Source organism: Leuresthes tenuis, unplaced genomic scaffold (genome assembly GCF_036924035.1).
Source record: "Leuresthes tenuis unplaced genomic scaffold, fLeuTen1.0.hap1 SCAF_9, whole genome shotgun sequence".
In the NCBI taxonomy this organism is placed as follows: domain Eukaryota; kingdom Metazoa; phylum Chordata; class Actinopteri; order Atheriniformes; family Atherinopsidae; genus Leuresthes; species Leuresthes tenuis.
In genome coordinates, this window is record NW_027325363.1 from 12344367 (window position 1) to 12365268 (window position 20902).

Consider the following 20902-nt stretch of genomic DNA (forward strand, 5'->3'; position numbering starts at 1 on the left):
CATGAATAGTTGCTTCAGAATACAGACTGGAAACAAGGGAGACAGCTAGCCAAGAAAATGATTTATGCTAGGTTGAGCTTCAAAGATGTTTGTCAGTGGATATGCGAGCACTCAGCAGGGTTTCCAGTCTTTATGCTAGGCTAAGCACACCTGCTACTGGCTGTACATTCATGTTTTCACTCACACAGTTGTGAAACTTTTTTTAGCAAAGACAAAGGACATGAGCATTTCCCAAAAACTGCAAACTGCTCTTTTGAATGGGTTGACTTAAGACTATTTTAACATCTGAAAACGCACCTCACAGTCAGTCATAACACTCACACAGAAGACACAGTAACCCCTCATCTGTTTTGGAAAGCTGAGATCTCAGCAGCAGCTCACTCTCAGGCCTGGAAAAATTGTATGAGTGAGGCCATCCCTGTTTGGATTCTCAGCACCACACACGGGCTGCCAAAACACAGCAACACACATATGCACTAACACTTAGCAGCAAATACTTCATTTTAAAAAAGCCTTTAGAGCTTCAAATGCACTTATTCATATTCAGGTAGTCATATAAAGATGTCATGCTTCATCTTTTTTCTTTAGAAAAGAGACCACTTTGTAAGGAATGTTGAGAAAAATGCAAAAAGCAGACACAAATATTAATAAACGAGAAGGAGATTGATTTTACTTTTAGAGACGGTAAGAAGACTGAAAAGGGAAACTGAAATCGGAGAAAAGCAAATGACAGGAATGTGTAGGCACACAATATACATGCACATGCATCCATGTTTATACACATCTCAAATCTTAACCACTAAACAATTTTTTGGCAATTTAGTCAGCAATTTAGTGGGAGGCAGATTTGCTGGAACAGATAATTCAATTCATTCCCCTTCTCCAATATAGATTTTGAGGGAAGATTTGGAGGCTTTAAACAAGCATTCTGTCATCCATTGCCAGGGCTAAATCACCCACTTGGCCCGTGGATGAATGGTCGTAGTGCAGACTGGAGGAGAAAATGTCTTTGTCAATGAGGGTTTCAACAGAGGAAATTGCTTTGTGAATTTGAGGAAAAACACAAATTAGCCCAACTGTGTTTCCCCCAATCTAATTTGGACAGCTCTGGTGCTCAAGGCCAGGAACTGAAGGAGGTGGTTAAAGCTGTCACTTGTTCTCTTTCTTATGCTTATTTCCCGAATGCCTCTTTAAATCTAAATGTAACAGATCCTGCTATTTCCCAAGTCATCTGCAATGAAAATACATATTTGAACCATTTTCCATCTTAAGCTTGATGAAGAAACTGTAGTGGAATAGGAACTTTTTTTTTTTTTAACAAAATAGTCAAGATAGAGTTTGTGTGTTTCTGATTGGTTTACATTAGTTTGCTCTTGGAAAAGGCAAAAATTGGGAGGGAATTTGAATACATTTGGTTGCAGTGCATCATAACAAATATCTATAAGAAAAAAATGTTTTAAAAGTATGTATTTATTATTAATTGCTCTAAATTGTTATGTAATTATTACCTTAGAATGAACCATTTATATCTGTTTGTACAGCTGGTCCTTTCACATAGGAGAATGGCCACATTACTGCCATACAAGGCACATAAAAGAAGAAAGTGGAGGAATTTGTGGTTGTGATGTCGAAGTTGCACATTTTCTCCTTTACAGTTAATTTAGCAACCACTATAGTTGGAATATGTTTTCAAATTAGCCAGTGAAAGCCATTTGGGATGGTTTCTATTTCCAACTGGACCACTAGGTGTCAGAAACTGTTACACGCTGTTCCTTGAAGAGGCTCCAAAATTCTATATACTTCCAAAGAAGAGAAATGATTGAAATTGATATGATGAATTTGACACAGTTTAATAAAGGCAAAATGTAATGATAGAAAACAAGTCTGCTGGTTTGGATGTTACGAGTGGTGAGTAGAAAAAGGAATGAGGAGGAAGGGTCAATTTGCCCCCCTACCTCTAAGTGGCACATTCCACAGCTTTGTAAATGGTTTATTGGGCTGCCATGATCTCTGTTTTGCCACACACATACAAGCACACAACACAAACAAGCTGTGTAACAGGTGACGTTTATGTTCAGTCAGGAAGTTGGGATGTCTGGCAGGTGTGAGATACAGACATAATCTGTGACTTGTTGGTCCAACAGTTATGACCTGACCCCTTTCTCTCATAGCAAGTATCTCTCCCAAATGTTGAACCATATATCTATTTAGAAAGCTCAAGTGGTCTATCAGACATTATTGAATAGGTGAGTCATCTCTGATTGGTGTTTTAGAAAATGAAGACATTGCTGTCATTCAGCATCATAATCCATTTTTCTCATGAAATGAATACCTCAATGATTTCTTACGTATCTTCACTAGAAAAAGACAACAATCATTTCATCATTTAATCCTGTTAGATCAATTTTGTCATAGTTAGTGTAAAATCTTGTTGCTATGACCAAATACATGTCTTGTGAGGTCAGTTTAACCTTTTACTACCAATAATCCTGTCAGTTCATTTTTGAGTTATAGTGGACAAAAATGTCAAATTTCCGGAAATTCCTTCAAGGCTTTCCTGAAACTTTCATTGAAACAAGATAGGAGAGAAGTGAATGCTCAACTTGAAACACGATGCGTCTATTGATGGCTGTTCCTGCAAGTGTCCGTCTTGGTGGGAGTGTGTGCTAATGTGATGGGAATGCAGGTAGTTGTAATGACAGTATCAAAGTTCCTCTTTGAAATCTTTTAAATTTTGTACATTTTGGGTCACTATAGGAAAAGTAGTCAAATCTTCAACTCTGAAATAAAAAATGAATTGTTTTTATTGTTTAAATGTCAGAACCGTAAAGGAGGTGCTCTTGATGCCTTATGCAGTGCCCTCCTTAATGTGCCATACTGGGTTTCAGCCAGCCCCTCTTCGTCTCTTTTCTCAGCCTTTACCATATGAGGAAAGCAGGCAGTCAGGAATGCTCAGTGAACCTGCGGCTTCTGTTTTTTTTCATTTTGCTTGACACAACTGTTCAGCAGACTAACTCGACTGACAGATTTTCTGTAGTCAGTATGAGTGATGGATTTGTAAAGAAATGTGTTTGACCTGCAGTGAACCACACAGACTCCTGTTGCACCTCTGAGGCAGTGAAGTGAAACTTTCAAGTGTGTGCATTTTGATTAACCAGGCAATCTTTCAAACAGATACACAAAGAAGCAATACTAGCATGGTCCACTCCTCAACATACCAGTGTGTGTGTGTTTGCAGTGCCAAGAGTGTCTCGCGGGCTCTTGTGTGGAGTGGGATTATGTTAATTTGTCCTTGGTAGAGGTACTCACACCGACGCCTGCACACAATTGTCAAGAGAGATAAACACTGAGAGAGGAGAGGACTGAGAAAAAGGAGTAGGAGAGAGGTGAAGGTGTGATGTGATGTGCAATTTGACGAGAGAAGAACAGGATGAACGACAGAGTGACGGCTTGATGGAAGGAACAGAAGAGGCTTGAGGCTGATGGAGAGAAGTGGATATTGGGCATGATGAGGAGTGAGAAAGACAAATGATGTGTGAGACAAGTGATGTGACAGAATCAGGCAAAATAAGAAAGAATGGGAGTGTGAGGACCAAAGGTGAAAAAGGTGAAAGATATATTGAGGAGTAAGTAATTGTTTTTAGTGTAGCGTTGTCGGAACAAACGGTTCCGGGTACAGTCTCAGGATACCTATCCATCATCAGCTCCCATGTGAACTGCAGAACTTCTGGTGCATGTGAGCAGGTGTTGCATCACTTCCCAGCTTTGGAGGAGAGAAGAGACGCAGAGTGGTGTCACATTAGATGATGACAAGGCTCCCCTTTCCTGGAACAGGAATCCTTTGAAAGTTGTGCCTTATTGGTTGAAAGCTCTCCTTTGTAGCCTATCCACCAACTGTTTGAAAGACTATGAGCTCCTACAACCAGAAAGTGCTTACAAACAACTGTGGGCACCATCATGTGAGTCTTTAGAAAGAGCTACTCCACAAATGTGCATGCTTCAGATCAAGTCCACTCTGTCACAAAAATGATTTGGTGATGTGGACGTCCACATACAGATTTGTGGACATCCACTGGTGAGGATATTTGTGGATGCTGACAGTATAGCATACACATCTGTGAAGAGAGGTACCACCAATAGAGAGTAATAGGGCGATTACCAAGCCAACACTATAGACTTGTCCTTACTCCTCAGCACACTCCCACCTCGATTGTTCTTCTGTTTTATCAGGTAGCCTATATTTGTGAGGGTAGAGAAAGATGCATGAAACAGAAATGTGGCAGTAACCCTTAACCTTAATGGCTCCATGCTTTTCTAATAGATGTCATGTGACTTAAGTATCCATCATCCCGCCTTAAAGATTCTCAAGACAAATAGGTTGAAGATGAGGAAGCGATTCTTACAAACCAGAAACCTTGACTCATGAATTGTGAATTGTTTGCATCCCATTTGTCTCATATGTTTATCTGTTATGCGCAAAAGTTGGAAGCAGGCGGGGTTTTTGTGTGAGGGTGAATGTACAGTGGAAAGAAGTCAGAACAGCAGACCGCTGTAATTTAGTACTTTTGGGATTCCTGCAGTTTTAAGCAAACAGGAAATGCATAAGATCTTTTACTCTGGTGTTTCATATGTAAATCTAAGCATGTATGAAACCAACTGTGTGTGTCCATGCTCACCAACTGTTTGATGGGGCAACAGCACAACCTGCTGGTGAATACTGGTAATTTCAGCTTTTAATGACGAGATATGTCACACATTTTTTTCCACTTCATCAGCTGACTCCACACTTTGTGTCAGAGCTTGCTAAGATCACACTGAACCTCCTATTGTAAATTAAGATGAGGCTGCTGCTTCGAATATGCTTGCAGCAGTGATTTTTACCAGCAGAAAGTGCTGGGGGCAACAGTACTTTCAGCAGCTTGTCCTTTGGGAAAGGGTCTTATAGCATGCAGTTCACCACTTACCTGTCCTCCTTTTGTAACTACAATATCAGTCATCAAAGAGGTTGCATTAAAGTATCCTCATCTTGTTAATCTCTTAATTTTACAGGCCCAGAAGAATGAGAGGGAATCTATCAGGCAGAAGTTGGCCCTGGGAAGTTTCTTTGATGATGGCCCAGGCATCTACACAAGCTGCAGCAAGAGTGGCAAACCCAGCTTGTCCTCACGGTGAGATGCCTCACTTTTGACATGTAACTTACCACAGCAGCCATGTGATCGATACACGGAAAACACAAGTTTTTGTTTTTCTTCAAGTACTTTTTTTTTCCATGTGGTCTGATAATTCTCTGAATGAGGATGTTCTGAAAGAGGATCCTACACAATGATGAGAGCTGTCACAAGAACATGAGTCTTTGCTGTTTCATGAAGTTAACAGCAAAAATCAGAAATGTTCAGATTTACTGTCAGATGTGCCTCTAGATAATGAACAAAGGAGAGAGAGAATGACAGGAAGCAGAAAAAAGTAGTGTGAATGAGCCCGATGTGATCAGGCTTTGTGGTTCTCATTTCCTAAGAGACACCTACACATGTAGACGCATATTATGCTACAACCTCTGACACTGAACCTTACTGGAAGTGATTGTTTTGGTACCACTTCAGTGCTCTTTTGATTCCTGTGATTTGAATCACAGGAATTTCTCAATACTGTTGGATGAACTGGTATGACTACAGGGAAATGTTATGCACTTTTCTGGCATTTGGGTCATTAACAAATATGTTCATGGCTGAAAACACTTGATTATTCACTTGAACTCTAAATTGCTTTTAAAGAGTTGTGACTATGTATTGTGCGGGAGATTTTACAGTTAAACTTGTCGGTCCTCTTAGATTGACAGGGTGATTTTAAATTCTTTGGCATTTCTTTCGGCTGTTTTCCTTGCTGCTTTTTGCTGCTTGCTGCTTTGCTCCATTACATTAGCCAGGCTCTACTCTGTTAATACAGTTTGTCATATTCTGGTTGTCAAAAAAAAAGTCATTGGACTTTTTCATGGCTCCAACAATCTATTCAATTTGAGTTACAGAGAGCTTTTTGATGCCGCCTCCTTTGAAACAACAATCGACCACTCAGATCCTATTTTAAGCGGGCCTGAATGGATCTTTGCAGTCTAATCAATCAGCTCCGTTTGTAATTACTGCCCTGAATAAGCAGAGTATTGATCGACAGTAGGATGGTTCTGCACCCTAATGATATTCTGCTCTTTCACGACACAAACACACCCCTTATGAACACGGGCAGATTGCGTAAGACCCACTGGAGGCCTCCTGGGTCGATCCACATTGGAGACAATATCAGAGATGATTAAAAACACAAGCCCTCTGTAATATTATCCTCAACTAGCATTTTCCTTTGGTAATGGTGTCCTTTTTTTGTGTCTTGTGACAACAGTGCGACACCTTGTGTTTATTCACAGCACTCTTAATACTGTACTGAACTTGTCAAATGTTGTTTGTCTTAGTGCTGCTGACATGGCTGTCGACTGAGCTGAACTGAGCTGACACCTAACAGCAGTTATGCTTATATGACTTCTCTGTTTTCTGTGTGCCCCTGCAGGCTGCAGAGCGGCATGAACCTACAGATCTGTTTTGTCAATGACAGCGGCAGCGACAAAGACAGCGATGCAGACGACAGCAAAACAGAGACCAGTCTGGACACACCTCTGTCCCCCATGGTATGCACTGATGCCCACGTGTTCACTGAGAAGCACACAAAAATGTATTCCAAAGAATTCAAAAAGAAAAGAAAAGCACCTCAGTTTCAATTTAGCTACCAAATGTGTGCTATTGGCTGTGTGAAAGTAGCAAAGTAATAAAGATCTGATGACAGAACAAGAATAAAAGCAGGAAAATAGGCAAGATACTCAATATGAATCAGAGATAAGTGGTGCTCTAGTTGCTATATGAATGTGTTTACTGACGTTTCCTCGACTGTTAATGAGCTCAAATGAGAGGTGAATTAGTGGTTGTGTTGCCAAAGCCTTGCTTTACCTCATGTTTGCCTAAGAAACATGTAAACAAATGAAAGGGAGAAAGAGAAAATTCTAACCTCTTTACATGTTCAGCATTTTTGTTCCTTATGTCCCAGCTGATGTTCAATGACATTACTGCAAAAAACTTCCACACCAAATCACAAAGAATTCATAAACATTGTTTCTTTGGCCTCTTTCCTTATCCTCTCTCCCTGTTTTTTTTCTTTTACTAAATGTTTTCCTCTCCTTATTCCTCTTTCTGTTTTCACCACATCCCTCCCACAGTCCAAGCAGAGTTCCTCCTACTCGGACAGAGACACTACAGAGGATGACTCGGAGTCTCTGGAGGATATGGACTTTTTGAGTCGACAGAAGAAGCTGCAGGCGGAGGCAAAGCTGGCGCTGGCTATGGCCAAGCCCATGGCCAAGATGCAGGTGGAGGTGGAGAAACAGAATCGCAAAAAGTCACCAGTGGCCGACCTGGTTAGTAACATAAGCCTGAGATTAGCTTTGACAAAAATTTGAGACACTTATCTAATCTTTGATATCACGCCTTATCGTATGTTATTTCGTGTCATTTTTAAATGAACTAACTTAGAGTCACTGAGTGACTCTGCGTAACACGATCCACGGAACAGTTATATGTATAACTGAGCTGAGCCACAGTTACAGCTTGATTGAGCCGTTTAATTAGACTGCTATCCTTGTCCCAGTATACATGCACAAGAGTGGAATCAAGTTATTGACTGGATTATGTGTGAAACCTGTGTAAGAAAACATTCCACACATGCTGCCACTTGTAACTTTCTCTGTTGGAGATCGTCGTACATTCAAGTGATGTTAAATTTACAGCAGAGGCGTTGCATTTAGGTTACTTGAATGGTAATTTCATCAGATGACACAGCGGTTATAAAATCAGGATTTTTGTTAGAGTAGAGCCACAGTAAATTTCAGATGCATTTATCCATCTGACAAGAGAAACAGCTATTTTGATATACACACACAGCATGTGCAGGATGCGTAGACCCATTTGAGTCTTGTGATTCAATCCACGGTCACATTATCTGGATGTGTTCGTATGGGTTTGAAAAGCTTGATTTTGTACAATTTAGGGCCTGACTAATATGTTTACATGGATTTTACAAGTCCAGTGCCGCTCGGACTAACACAATAATTTCTGATTTATAATCCACTGACATGGCATCACATTACAATTTCCTAATATACCTTACTCTGTAAGAAATGTGGTGGAAAGAAATCATAGTCTCCCCCTGCACCCTTGGTTTTTTAAAGCCCTTTTTAGGGAGAGGATGGTGATGACAACCCCACTCATCATTATTTCATCCATTTTTATCTGCCCTGCTGCCTCCTCTGGAGCACATGCACCAAGAGACACCCACACATCTGCAGTGTCACACCGGCACACACTATGTTTCCAGCTGGACTTGCAGGCAGAACTGTTTTACTTATTCAGAGAAGAGAGGGGCAGTTCAAGCAGGTCCATCTATAATTCATTCCGGAAAGCATTGACTTGGGTGTTTAGGGATGTAGAAGTGCTCAGCAGTCAGAAGACATCACTGTCACATCCGGACTGAACACACACTGAATGTTAAGATGTATTAAGGTTACAGCTGCCTGCTATGTCCACAGCACAAGAGATCTATGACATGAACGGCAGTTATGACACATGCTTTATGCTTCCCTGGAACAGGGATTCCCAAATATGATGTTGGTAGAAACACAGGCTACTTCTGCAGTTTCTCCGCTCATTTGATTTAAGAAAACTGAAGTTATCTATACCAGAAAGATCACAAGTGGGTGTGATGCTGATTTTAGATTTTAGTTTCTTAACAAGCAACAAAAGGATGGAATACTGGTCTAAAATTATTTAACAGATTATTGAATAAGAAACAAATATGTTGAAGCCGAAATTGTTGAAACGATTGACTGAAGATAAATGGAAAATAGCTGAATATTACTGAGGTAATAAGTCATGCAGAAGCACTTGAGACGTTACGTCAGACAATGAAGGCTGGGGAGACACTCCCCTCCCTCTCTTTGCTGTTAGACTTCTGCGTGATTGGTTCCAACTAACAGGGATTTTCCTGCCAGCTCCTCAAAGGTTTTTTTTTCAGCACGGTGAGCTTATACCCAACAGTCTGCTTGCTTCCTGAGAATGTGGGTTTTCCTAAACCAACAAACAGAATCCCTAAAAGAGAGAGTTGAAAGGGGCAGAGAATCAGATTCCACAGTAAAACCTTAGATCTGTCCCCTAGTTTCATTCAGAAAGAGGTACAGTTCACTCTGATAGTGAGTCATAGCTGAAGATTGGCTCACTGGTATCGAGTGACCAAATAGTAATTTGCTAGTAGTAGTATGATAAGTCTGCCACAGAAAGTCTCACTGCAGTCAACAATTGAGTCAAAGATAATGCCAATTTGCAGCCTTTCCCATCACACTCACATTTTCTGACATCACGATTTTCCCTATGTCACGCTAATACTGCCTACTTGTGGGCGTTCAGTTTTTTCTAACTGAAACTACCGCATCATCCACACTTGCATCAGCACTCGCTGTGAAAGTGAAAGAGTGGCGGGAAACTATGTCGACATCCACATATGCTGAAAAGTGTCTAGAGAGAAAGCGTGCGCATTCTCCTGCCGTTTGTTTTAACTGGAGGGGGAAATGGGAGGGACAGAGAGATATAATAACTGTTGTAAGAAAAGGGAAAATATGTGGACCGGTTGGATGAGAGTATAGGCGACAGGAGAGGCGAAAAGCGAATTACCTGTCTGTGTTTTGTCAGAGAAAGCACCTACAGTTCTTTGTGTCTCCTTTACAAGTGCGGCTCACTTGTAAGGTTGAGAGGTTGACATTGTGTTGTTGTTTTTGTGTTGTTTTTTTTTTTAAAAAACACATTGAGCACAGCTGAATCATTAAACAGCAGAAAGCCTTATATAATATAGTTAAAACTTAAAAACAAAAGACACTGTTTAGAGCTGTTTGCAGAGGTAAAGTTTCAACTTTCTTGATTTGCTCACACGTAAGAGTACTCTTGCGACTGTTATACTATTATTGTTTCAATGGTTTAATTTCAATCATTTGGTTTTCATCAGTCATGCGTTACTGTAATATCAAGATTATTATTTTATCCATCTATAACTGATTTTTTTGTGATTAATCTGATAATTACATTCATTATTTGACTGACTCCTTGGTTTGTGAAAAGGGTAAGAAATCAAAAGACAAGTGTCCTGAATTTTTATTAAATGGAATTTAATTGAATGACAGTTTATTGATTTCCAAAAAAAGATTATATTATATATATTAAATTGAGAGAGATGTCATGAATGCATTGAGGTGTTATCTTTTTTAGTTTGGCAAAAACTGAGCTGATGACTTCACATATAGTGTGGGCTGGTTACACTGATGGACTCTCTTTAGACAACATAGACAGAAACTCAGATCTAACAGTTAAATATCAGGAATGCAGAGACGAACCCTCTCAGTAACATATTCAAGATTACACCACCTATAGTTAAAAAGCACTGCAATTCCTCCTCCTTTAGTCTTACCCCTCTGTGTTCTATTTCTGTCTGTGTAGCCCAACAGCCAACAACACATATTTCTGTGTTCTTGATTTACTCGCGCAGTCCTCGTAAAGTCTCCAAGCTCGTTTTTGTCATTTTCAAGTAATTTCACAAAGACAATCGAGGGAATAAAAGGATTCAACTTACTCTTCCTCGCTCTCTGTTTTCCTCCTGTGCTAATTCCTAAACATCTCTTCTTCAACTCATCTTGTTTTGGGGTCTTATTCCGGACTTAACTTGGGGTTTGGACAGCCCAATCAGCTGCTCCGGCATCGAAAACAACTTTAATGTTGGCTTGGTTATTCATCGTGACAAAAAAAAAAAAGTAGTATTTTTTAAAAATTTGACTTTTCACAGAAAAGAATCTCAATAAAAGACAAAGATTGTGTCTCAAATACACAATGTGATGAGATCAACTCCAAGAGCACCAATCTATAGAAAAACGAGGTGTTACCGAAAGGTCTGTCAGTTGAGCTAATAATTCTCAGTTTCAGCTATAAATGCATTATGTATATATATATATAAAATATTCTATTCTTCTTGAGTACAAAAATTTTGTGACATAAAAAATATTTCCATCTAAGAAATATCACAATAAAAATAAAAAGTATTCATATAAGGAATGACCATTTTTACTTGAGTAACTTTTTCTTGATTTCAGATTTTACTTGAAATGTTTCTGATTACTTAACAGTTGTTTGCGCTACTGTCAATGACTGGGATTTTGTGTGAAAAACAATTGAAGCGTTTTATTCAATGACAGGCCATATTGTGAGTATAAGATGAGATTCAAAGTAAGATAAGCCAGGCTGTAATGTTTTTTATTGTTTTTTACGCACTGTAAACTGTTAACAGGAGTGTCCACATGGAATCCCCTAACTTTACAGTCTCCGCACATAGAGTGGTAAAAACCTAAAGGAGTGATATTCCCTTTTGTTTCGGCAGGGAACAATGACTCTGAAAAACACTGAATGAGACATCCTATAAAGGGACTGCAGTGTATTGTTAGTTAATCGAAACAGCTTTGACAGTTTGACTCTTGATCTTCTTAACATTTGTGCAATTGTGAGTTTAAGCCATATTCAAATCGTTATTGTTGTAGGGAATCAATACAGTTGTTTTATAAATCACCAGAGAGCGGTGAGGAATGCAAGGGAAAATCTGGAAGGTCTCACATGTGAAAATCTGGAGGCAGATAAAGACAGTGTTGCTGAATTACAAAAGCATACAGTCTAAATTTTTTTTTTTAGTGAATTGCAAAAATATTAGAAAGCTATACTTATAATAGGGCATTTCTGTGCTACTTTATTCAAAATGATTCCATTTCTGCCTTCAAATACAGAAAGCACTATATTCAATGTGTTTGTTTGATCTGTTTTTATTCCCATCAGCTTCCACACATGCCTCACATCAGCGAGTGTCTTATGAAAAGAAGTCTGAAGCCCACCGACTTGAGAGATATGACTCTGGGGCAACTCCAGGTTATAGTAAATGATCTGCACTCCCAGATAGAGAGTGAGTTTACCACACACACACATACACAAAGCCTCTGACCTCTGTTTTCATTTGCAGAAATGAGCAAGAGAACAAACGGGGAAACACATGCACATGCATACTGACCCCTTACCCTTCTCAGTGGATGTGAAAGTCCTTTCCTTTATATACATTAGTCACTTTAATGTGCTATGCCAGTTAACAGCTTCCCCTTAACATTTACTGGTACTGCTCTGTACAGATCATTGACCCTGCAACTAGTGGATGAATAATTTTGCATCTTACATTGAACATTGGCAAAACCCCCCATGAGTTTAAAATTATGAGCTTTTACCTTCAAAAGTAACATGTCTTCTTAAAATCTGTTTTCTTGGTTAGCTGAAACAACGATAGCGATGCAAAAACAACCACAAGTCACTCAGAGTGCTTTGACTGTCAGTGCTGATAGTTTCCAGTGGCTCTGAGGTCATTTTATGAACCCGTTTTGAGACACAGAGGCATTGATCTACAGATATTCATTTTTATCAAAAGTCTGTACAGCAGCTCTATGGCTAATATGGTGTTTCAAGTATATTCATGCAGTAGAATTTGAAATAACTACTTGGTCATAGCATTGTATTTGTACACTTTCATATTTTCTATCACTCCAGGTCTGAATGAGGAGCTTGTACAGTTGCTACTGATTCGTGATGAACTACACATGGAGCAAGACGCCATGCTGGTTGACATAGAGGACCTCACCAGGTGATGAAAGACTTAATGGGGAAATTATTCTCTACATTAACCATTGTTTTTAACATATAAGTTGGGGTAGAGGAAAAATAATCATCTACAGAATGAAATGTGAAAAAGAAAAATTATATTGTTGTCACTGTCATTGAAAAAGACATTAACTAATGCATCACTTCATTTTTCAACATTTTCTCTCCTCCGACTTCCACATCTATATCACTGTCAGTTTCAAAATGTGCAAAATTAAAAGAAAATGTATTTATTTCATTTTTCATCATCGCCAAAAAACCCAAAACATAGTCAGTTGTCAGATTTCTCACAGTTCCCCTGAAGCATAAGTTTTCACACATATCCAGTTGTTCTCTTAGAGACTTTTAAACAATGTGTTCTCGACTCAGTGGAGTTCCCCTTTAAAAAACCATTCAGATTGGAGTAAAAAATGTATTTGGTAGGGACTACCAGGAGCTGTGGATGTAGTGTATCACTGTAGAGAGACAGAAGTGTATTTTGTCACAACAAAGTACAGTATCTGTGCTTCCAGAGTCCTCAGTTCAACACATTAACCTGCCTTTTGTGTTGATGATGCGAGACATTTTATATGAGCTTGCAGACTGCAAATTTGTAGGCTCACCAGAACAGATGTGTGCCCGACAGCAATCAGCAATGTTATCATTTGAATTGCTAGCCTGTCTTGAAAAACACTCTAATTTCTATCGTTTTCTTGTATGTTTCTTTCTTGATGTTTTACACATTCAGACATTATCTCAGTCAAACCTTCGCTGTTACAAAGGCTCTTTTTTCCTATTCGATTCTGACAATAGCCTGATGTCTCTTGCTTTTATTTGAGCCGAAACACTGACTGTCTCACACTAGAAACATACGATGGTTGATTTTGATCCAGATCAATGGCACTTCTTTTTGTCAGACCAAGGTTCTATTGTTTGGTCCAGATGGTGCTCAGGTATAGACTGAGGGATGTCACACTCTGTTATTTTTCCAGGAGTCCCCTCCTGAATGACTGTGCTCCTGTAACAAACAATTGCACTGTAACAAAGCTTCAAACCCCTAATGTTGTACTTGTCTTTAACTGTAATCCCTGTGATAAGTTGCCACAAAAGTTTTATTTTTCTCAGGTCTCAGTTTGTAACAAATTGAGCATTTTCTTTTTTTAGCCTCCACTTTATTTGACATTTTTAAGAATGTTGCTGTACATCTTAGGTTTTATTAACTATTGTCAAGGTGACTTGCAATAACGCTACACAGTGACTATGTCATTGTCACTTATTACTATTGACTGTTTTGATTATTTATTCTTTTTTCCCCTTCCTTTTTTGGGATCAATAGCGTATTTTTATGTTCAATTCAATATTTTTCTCATTATGGGCTATGTAGAACTGGTGAACAAAACCATTTATCATTTCCCAGTTATGTGCTATATAAATCTGGGACATATGGGGTCATGAGAACATCGGAATGACTCCCATGAGTAGGTATTTGCTCCTAAATAAATGTGTGCCAGTACACCTGTGTGGCTCTTTGATGGGTTTTTAGAGTTTTACACAAAAGAGGTCCGTAGAACATTAATTTTGAGCTTTTTTTTGTAGAGACGGGTATTAGCTTTTTTCTTGAGATTTATTAACTATAAGAGAAATAAGGAATTTAAATGACAGATTTTTTTTCCCACTTTTCTCATTTCCAGGCATGCCGAGAGCCAGCAGAAACACTTGGCTGAGAAGACCCTATCCAAATAAGATGCCCATCACCGTCCACTCTGCCTGCCTCTGCCAAGCTTAACCCCTCCTCCAAACGAAACTGTTCCCCTCCAGCCATTCCACCTCTGCCCTGTGTCGATCCAAATCCTTCCCGCTTGTCCTAAGTATTTTGCTCCTCGCTGCTTTCCTGTTTTCCCGTCTTTACCCTCTTGTCCAACTCACTGACTTCAGTGGTAGCAGCCGCACAGAGGAAAGCCACCCTCTTTCATCTGCTTCTCCCAGCGCTGAGGATGGAGTAGCACTTCCTGCTTCCTGGGAGAAGAGGAAATTGATTGTGTGTTGTCATGGATTCTGTCCCCAGCTTCCTGTGCAGTGATCGGCCTTGCTTTGCTATTGTTTCTTTATAACTTTCTACCTTCGCCACTAAATTGTAACTGTTCAAATGCAAAAATTGTGGGGAAAAAAATAAAATAATAGTGAAATTTAGTAGAAAGTCCGTCAAGAGAAAAAAAAGAAACAACAGTGCTTAAAAAAACAATGGAAAACTAACTTCTTCAGACCATTTTAAGTTGGACAGTAATTTCAAAGTATCTCAAAGTCGACCCGTTTTTATTCTGCACAAATGGTAGTTTTCAACTGAGAAATGTTTATTTGAAGGTGCTAAAAGAGTGTAAAGGAAACATGCCTGCCTTGTAGTGGAGTTGTAGATTTTGGTAATACGTTCACTCTAATTGCTCTTCAACATTTTGTGAATGTTGATTTTCTGACACGAGTCATTTTAAATGAATAAATGTGTTAATATTGTTTTCATCCTATTGTATTCAGATACTTTATTTGAGGGAAAAATGTTTATGTACAGACATGTAAGATAAAGAATAAACTTTGTTTCATAAATGTTGGTTTTCATTGTGCAGTTTGTACAGGGGCACAGTGCCACATGTCAATAAGGTAGTCTCCTCTTTCTAATACGTTAAAAAAGTGTGCTGGTTGTACCCTCAGTGAGAATGTAAAGGCATTATGGAGTATGACTCAGCTCCTGCTGTTTCGGTCTTGCCTCATCATCTCACTCTCTGTCATTCTTACTGGGGTTGATTTGCTGCTCTCAGAGGCACCACAAATCAATTTGGGCAACCCCTTTAAACCAAAGTCTTAATCAGGAATTTTTCAAAGAAAAATAACAGCTTGTGTACTTAAATGAATAGTTCCTTCTGGTGAGGGAAAAAAATATATATACCGAAATTTGAGTCTGAATGACTTGGAGGTTCGGCGATGAGTGCTATGTTTTTTGTTTTCTTTTTTTTTTTTCAGGTAAGCTGTCCCACCTTTCTCTCAGTGAGTAATATACTTGAGCATATAGTGCACTTAGAAAGTGATGGCAAGTTTCAGTTTTCAGTAGTTCTGTGATGAAGGCAGAGAAAGGCCAGGAAACTCCTGCAGCCACAGACTCACCACAGTATAGTTTCAGAGAATACACTTCCTTTCAAAAGTGTGTAAAATACAACAAACAAAGTGGTTCAAGCAGGAAGTGAAGTCTTGCTTTCATGAGGGTATCCATACTAACAATCAGGGCTCTCAAGTTTTGAATGAAGGCAAGTGAGAATCCCGCCCCTAACTTGTTGAAATGCGTGTCTCAACTTGAGAACCCGGCACAAGGTTGTATCATATTGAGTCTTATTCCTTTGATACTGTTTAGCAAATTGAAAATGAAAGTTGATCATTTGTGAAATAGAAAACCGTCTGCTTAGATGGAAGAATTAAGCAAACTCTTCCCTTCTTGCGTTAAGAAATTATACTCTATATATTAGTCTGTCATTATTAAGTCATTTAGGGCTGTTTTTCTTTCTGAAGCACTTGTTAACCTCCATGGCTGATCTGGCATATTTGTGTGACAACAAAACAGCCACAAACCAATCGACCAACCAGAGTTTTTGTTTTGTTTTGTTTTGTTTTGTTCTTTTTTAATGGTGCTCCTCAACCGTTGACGTTGGAAACGTTCAGTGGGCCTTGACGCCGTGGGTCAGGGACAGATGATGTAGAAGTAGTCAGACAGGATGGGCAGATCTGACAGAAGAGGCCAACACACACTGACCCGCAACTGCTCCGAATATCGTTGAATATCATCATGATTAATTTTCATCGATCCTCTCATTTACTTCTTTCTCACTCCTCTCCGCAGTTGAGGGACGCACAAACACTGCAACAACCAGTGTTTCTACTGCTTGCGTCATTTTGAGGCTGCGTACTTTCGACATCTGAGCGCATTGAAATATTAGTTTGGGAGAAACTGAGACATGCGTGCTACACGTTGAGATAGGTTGGGGTTAGAGTGAGAAATTGTTTATGAAAAATCCCTTTTAATAAGTCATGTGCTATGATCCAAGTTTTGCGGCAGGAGTTGGGCAACAGGCTTCCACATGACCATCTGCATCATTTAGCTGCAACCTGCAAATCTGACTGGGCACCTACAAATAAAAGACGTAATGTGTCAGTAATAGTAGACCTATTCATCAATAGAAACGTCTGTACAGCACACCAAGTAATCCAAGCCTACACAAAAGTCATTTCAAATAACATCTACATCATTATTAATTTACTCTTTTTTCTTTTTACCGCAATTACCTCTTTCAAAATATCAAGCAATAATCAGAACTTCCCTAATTTCTCTCTTTCTTTCTTTGTTTTTTTTTCTTTCAGTAAGATCAAGGAAATTACATATGACGTTTTAGTTTTACTTTTCTAGTAGCTCCATGAGGGAATCTCCCCTGAATACATATAAATCCCATGCGATAAGGAGACAGCGGCACAGTGTGAGTGACTTACCAAGCTGCACCAAAGATCTCTATCGGATCAGGGACATGGCAAACGTTCATTTCTGTAAGTCGGATAGCCCGCAATGTAGACCGAGTTTAACGGATATACCTTTGTCATGCTGTTTATTTGCGTTTTATCATGCAAACTGGACACCAGTGTGTGTGTGTGTGTAGAGTCGAGATATTGTGTTAATAGCTGGTATTTTCTTGCCTTGCAGACTTCGCTAGCTGTGTGCTGCTGCTGACTTTGAGCTGCCGCACATCCACAGGACTGCCGGTGCACCCTGAGAGCGCTGACAACAGTGCGCACTGCGCAGGGCTCTTCAAGGGACTCTTGTTGAATGTCACGGAACTTCTCAAAAGCGTGAGTATACTCCATCTTGTTTTATGTTTCCAAAAAAAACTTTGTAGTTTATCAGTTATTAATGGCATTGTTTTCTGTGACAGGAGGATTTGTGCCACGGCATAATCGCATCCAGCAAATCAACGGTGCGAAACGAGGACACAGTTCAAGCCTGCGCACCCATTCTGACCCAGGTGGCTCTTGTTGATTTATTAGTTATATAAATGAAATCATCCAATTGTTCAAAGAATCAAAATATTATTAAATTTCGTGGATTCTATTAACTTTCTTTTTTTTTTAAAAAGAGAGGGAGAAAAAAGCTAAAACGGAAAAGATTATTTTCCAAGAGGATAGAGTAGGGAAACAGCTTTAACCCATAAACTGTAGCCTGTGTTCACCAGCTTTACTTGGTCAAACTATTTTATTGATTTCTGTATAGTCCTGAGATGCATGGTGTTGACTGATTTGACCAGAAAAATGAATCAATCAACAAAGCTCTTATGTTTAAAATGTACTTTCCCCACAGAACTCTGGTTGCATGATGCAAAGAAAATCCTTCTTCAATGAGGTATGCTGTTGTTACAGTTTCATGTATTCCAAAAGAAATTCCTTTCATTTTCTTAGCTTTTACACAGACAAGTGTCTGATGCTTATTTTGTTTCCCTTGACAGAGTGAATGTTGGCAGAGCATCATGAAAGACTTGGCCTACTATGATGCTTTAATTCAGCACTACCTCAAGTCCTCACTTTACCAGCCTGAGAAAGAAGATCCACTTCTGAGCCCAACTCTGAGAATAATACAGAACCTCAGAATGGTGGGTTTATTTTCTCTACTCATGTGTGAGACTTGTAGAACTATTCTGAGAGCGAAACAAGTCATATTTAGAGAATCCCCAGGGAAATAACATTTGGAAGTTGCCTGACAAAATCTTCCTTGGTTTGCACAGAACTGCTCCCCGATGCTGGATGGAGAGAACTACTCCTCAGAGGTAGTTTTCTATTCCTTCTTTTGCGTTTGTTCCCTATTTACACCTCTACTTTAAGTCCCTAAAGAGGAAAACAGATATCAAAACATTGCTTTCAAATAGGAGGGAGAGTGTTTTTCTTCAGACACACTAAAACTTTTGCCACTGAACGTGTTCACATTGTGTCCTCTGTTGTCTCTCAGGAGGCGGCTGCCAACATTTGGAAAAATGACTCCTTCAAAAACCGTCAGATGATGTGTAAGATGATGAGAGGCTTCCATGTCCGTGCCATCACCATCAACCGAGCCATGGGCTACATCTCCTCAGGGGACCACAAGAAGTAAACATCCCAAAGTCTCATCACCATCATCATTATTCTATTCAATATCATAATATCTCCATCCCTTAAAATGATCACAACTTACCAAGCCATAACAACCATTCACTACCAACAAAACTAACGATTGTGAGGTGCTGCACACTGACTAAGCTGCAAATCTGTCTGCTGTTCAGACATCAGATTACTATTGATTCCAGCTTCTTGTCAGTAAGAGCTGAGGATCAGTAAAACTGCTGCAGGTTACCAAGGAGGCCACGTTGGCTCAATTTATGAATGTATTCCAATATTTGGGGGAATTTATTTATTTAAGATCTATTTATTTGTTGGATGTATTTATTTGATGGCCTGTGATGTTATTTATTGTTATTTATAATAAAGTATTTATAGTCTCTTGACCTGAAGTTGAATTTTCTTTCTCTGTGAAAGTGCAACTGATGATACTTAGAAATCTCTTTCCCAAAAAGTTGAACTATGAATTGAAAAAAGACTATGCAGTGATGTGCAAACCATGTAAACAATTTATTTGATGTAAAAAAAAAAAAAGACATGAATGAATAACATCAGTAACATTTTTTATTATAAACAGGGCCCCTTAGAGCCCCCTGAGGCTGACTGCTTCACGAGTAAAGATTTACTATTTGTGAAAGTACGATGAATCAATAGTTTTATACAGAATTACGATTTCATCATTTACAGCATGCTGTGCTTAAAATACTCAGAGAATCTTTACCCTTGTATGGTCTTCACTTTTGGGAGCCTCTGGTGACCCTCGGGTCAAATTGACCCGGGCATATTTGGGGCTTTAAAAACAATTCTAACATAAAATGCATGCAGGTGCATGATATCTATCTCTTTCCACTGGTTACCAAAAACACGTCTCCATTCAAGATTAGTCATATCCAGAATAATATTCTGAACTGAGTCAGGAATCAGCAGCTCAAAGGATGACTTGATATCCTGAACATGAGCCACTGCAAACCGTGTGGGCCCTGCTACCATCCGTACTATGTTAGCAGCTGAGCGGGGGGGCTTTCTCACTGTCTTAATCCCTTAAGACTGTTCAATTAGTCCATTCTTAGACAAATATGTCTGTGAGGCTCTTCCAGTGGCTGGCTCTTGGGCTGGTCCAGCGGCCACCTGGGGTGCTCCTTGTGGTGCATAGTCCGAATGAAGGTCATCTTCAACTTCACTTTCAGAATCAGAACACTCTGAATTGACATCTAAATTATCCTCATACTTGGAGACATCTTCCTCTTCCATATTACCATGTGCCTGACTCTCCTCAAATATGAGTTGCAAAACCCTCTGGCAGCTAAATCTTTTGGTCCTACTGATGGTGGAAGTCTGTACTGTGATTTAGAGGTATTTATCTCTTTTGTCTCACCACCTCGATGTGCAGGTGTAAAGCATATAGTACGAGAAAATGTTTGATTTTTATCAAGTTATAGAATAACGTCTAAAAAAAATTTTTTTTTAAAAGAGAGAACAAACAACTTCTCTGTGCTTTGATGATACTAATCTAACATTCTGTGTGTCTCTGTGTATGTGGGTCAAAATGACCCGAAGACCATATGAAGGCTGTAAATGTGTGGGGTATAGTAGCATGTGTGCTCAAAACTTTTTTTTTGTTTGTACATGTTTATCACAGAGAATAAGCTAAGGCCATTGAGTTTCAGGTAGAAAAAATGTGTACTTGTACCATTTTTCTTCTTTTAAAAATTTTAAACGGGTCAATTTGACCCGAATACCATACAAGGGTTAAGAAATCTCTTCCTTCACACACGGAACGTGATAGTATGTGGGTGTATTATGACACGTCACAAGTCACTTGCTCATCTGTGTTGATTAATGGTAATCAAAAAAGGTTTTAGAATATTTTTCCACATGTTGGCTGTTTTTTTGCTTATTTCAGCACAACAATCCCAAAACCCCATTCTGCTCATACTTTA

General features: G+C 39.2%; 2 protein-coding genes across 5 annotated transcripts in view; both read left to right on the forward strand.

The window, feature by feature from the left end:
• The window catches only part of schip1 (schwannomin interacting protein 1), a 209430-nt gene extending 194041 nt beyond the window's left edge, over positions 1 to 15389 (forward strand). For all 4 annotated transcript variants that reach the window (XM_072392349.1, XM_072392350.1, XM_072392352.1 and 1 more), the window contains 6 exons: positions 5050 to 5168; positions 6553 to 6670; positions 7253 to 7450; positions 11949 to 12072; positions 12702 to 12795; positions 14483 to 15389. In XM_072392349.1, coding sequence (XP_072248450.1) covers positions 5050 to 5168; positions 6553 to 6670; positions 7253 to 7450; positions 11949 to 12072; positions 12702 to 12795; positions 14483 to 14534 — 705 coding nt within the window. In that variant the 3' untranslated portion in view covers positions 14535 to 15389. The remainder of the gene's footprint in view (positions 1 to 5049; positions 5169 to 6552; positions 6671 to 7252; positions 7451 to 11948; positions 12073 to 12701; positions 12796 to 14482) is intronic.
• A 1853-nt stretch (positions 15390 to 17242) lies between these two features.
• il12a (interleukin 12a) lies at positions 17243 to 19289 on the forward strand. Its single transcript, XM_072393130.1, has 7 exons — positions 17243 to 17302; positions 17502 to 17669; positions 17753 to 17842; positions 18175 to 18216; positions 18320 to 18463; positions 18596 to 18637; positions 18820 to 19289. Exons 1-7 carry the CDS (start codon positions 17243 to 17245, stop codon positions 18955 to 18957), a joined length of 684 nt encoding a protein of 227 aa, XP_072249231.1. The 3' UTR covers positions 18958 to 19289.
• Positions 19290 to 20902: the final 1613 nt, after the last annotated feature.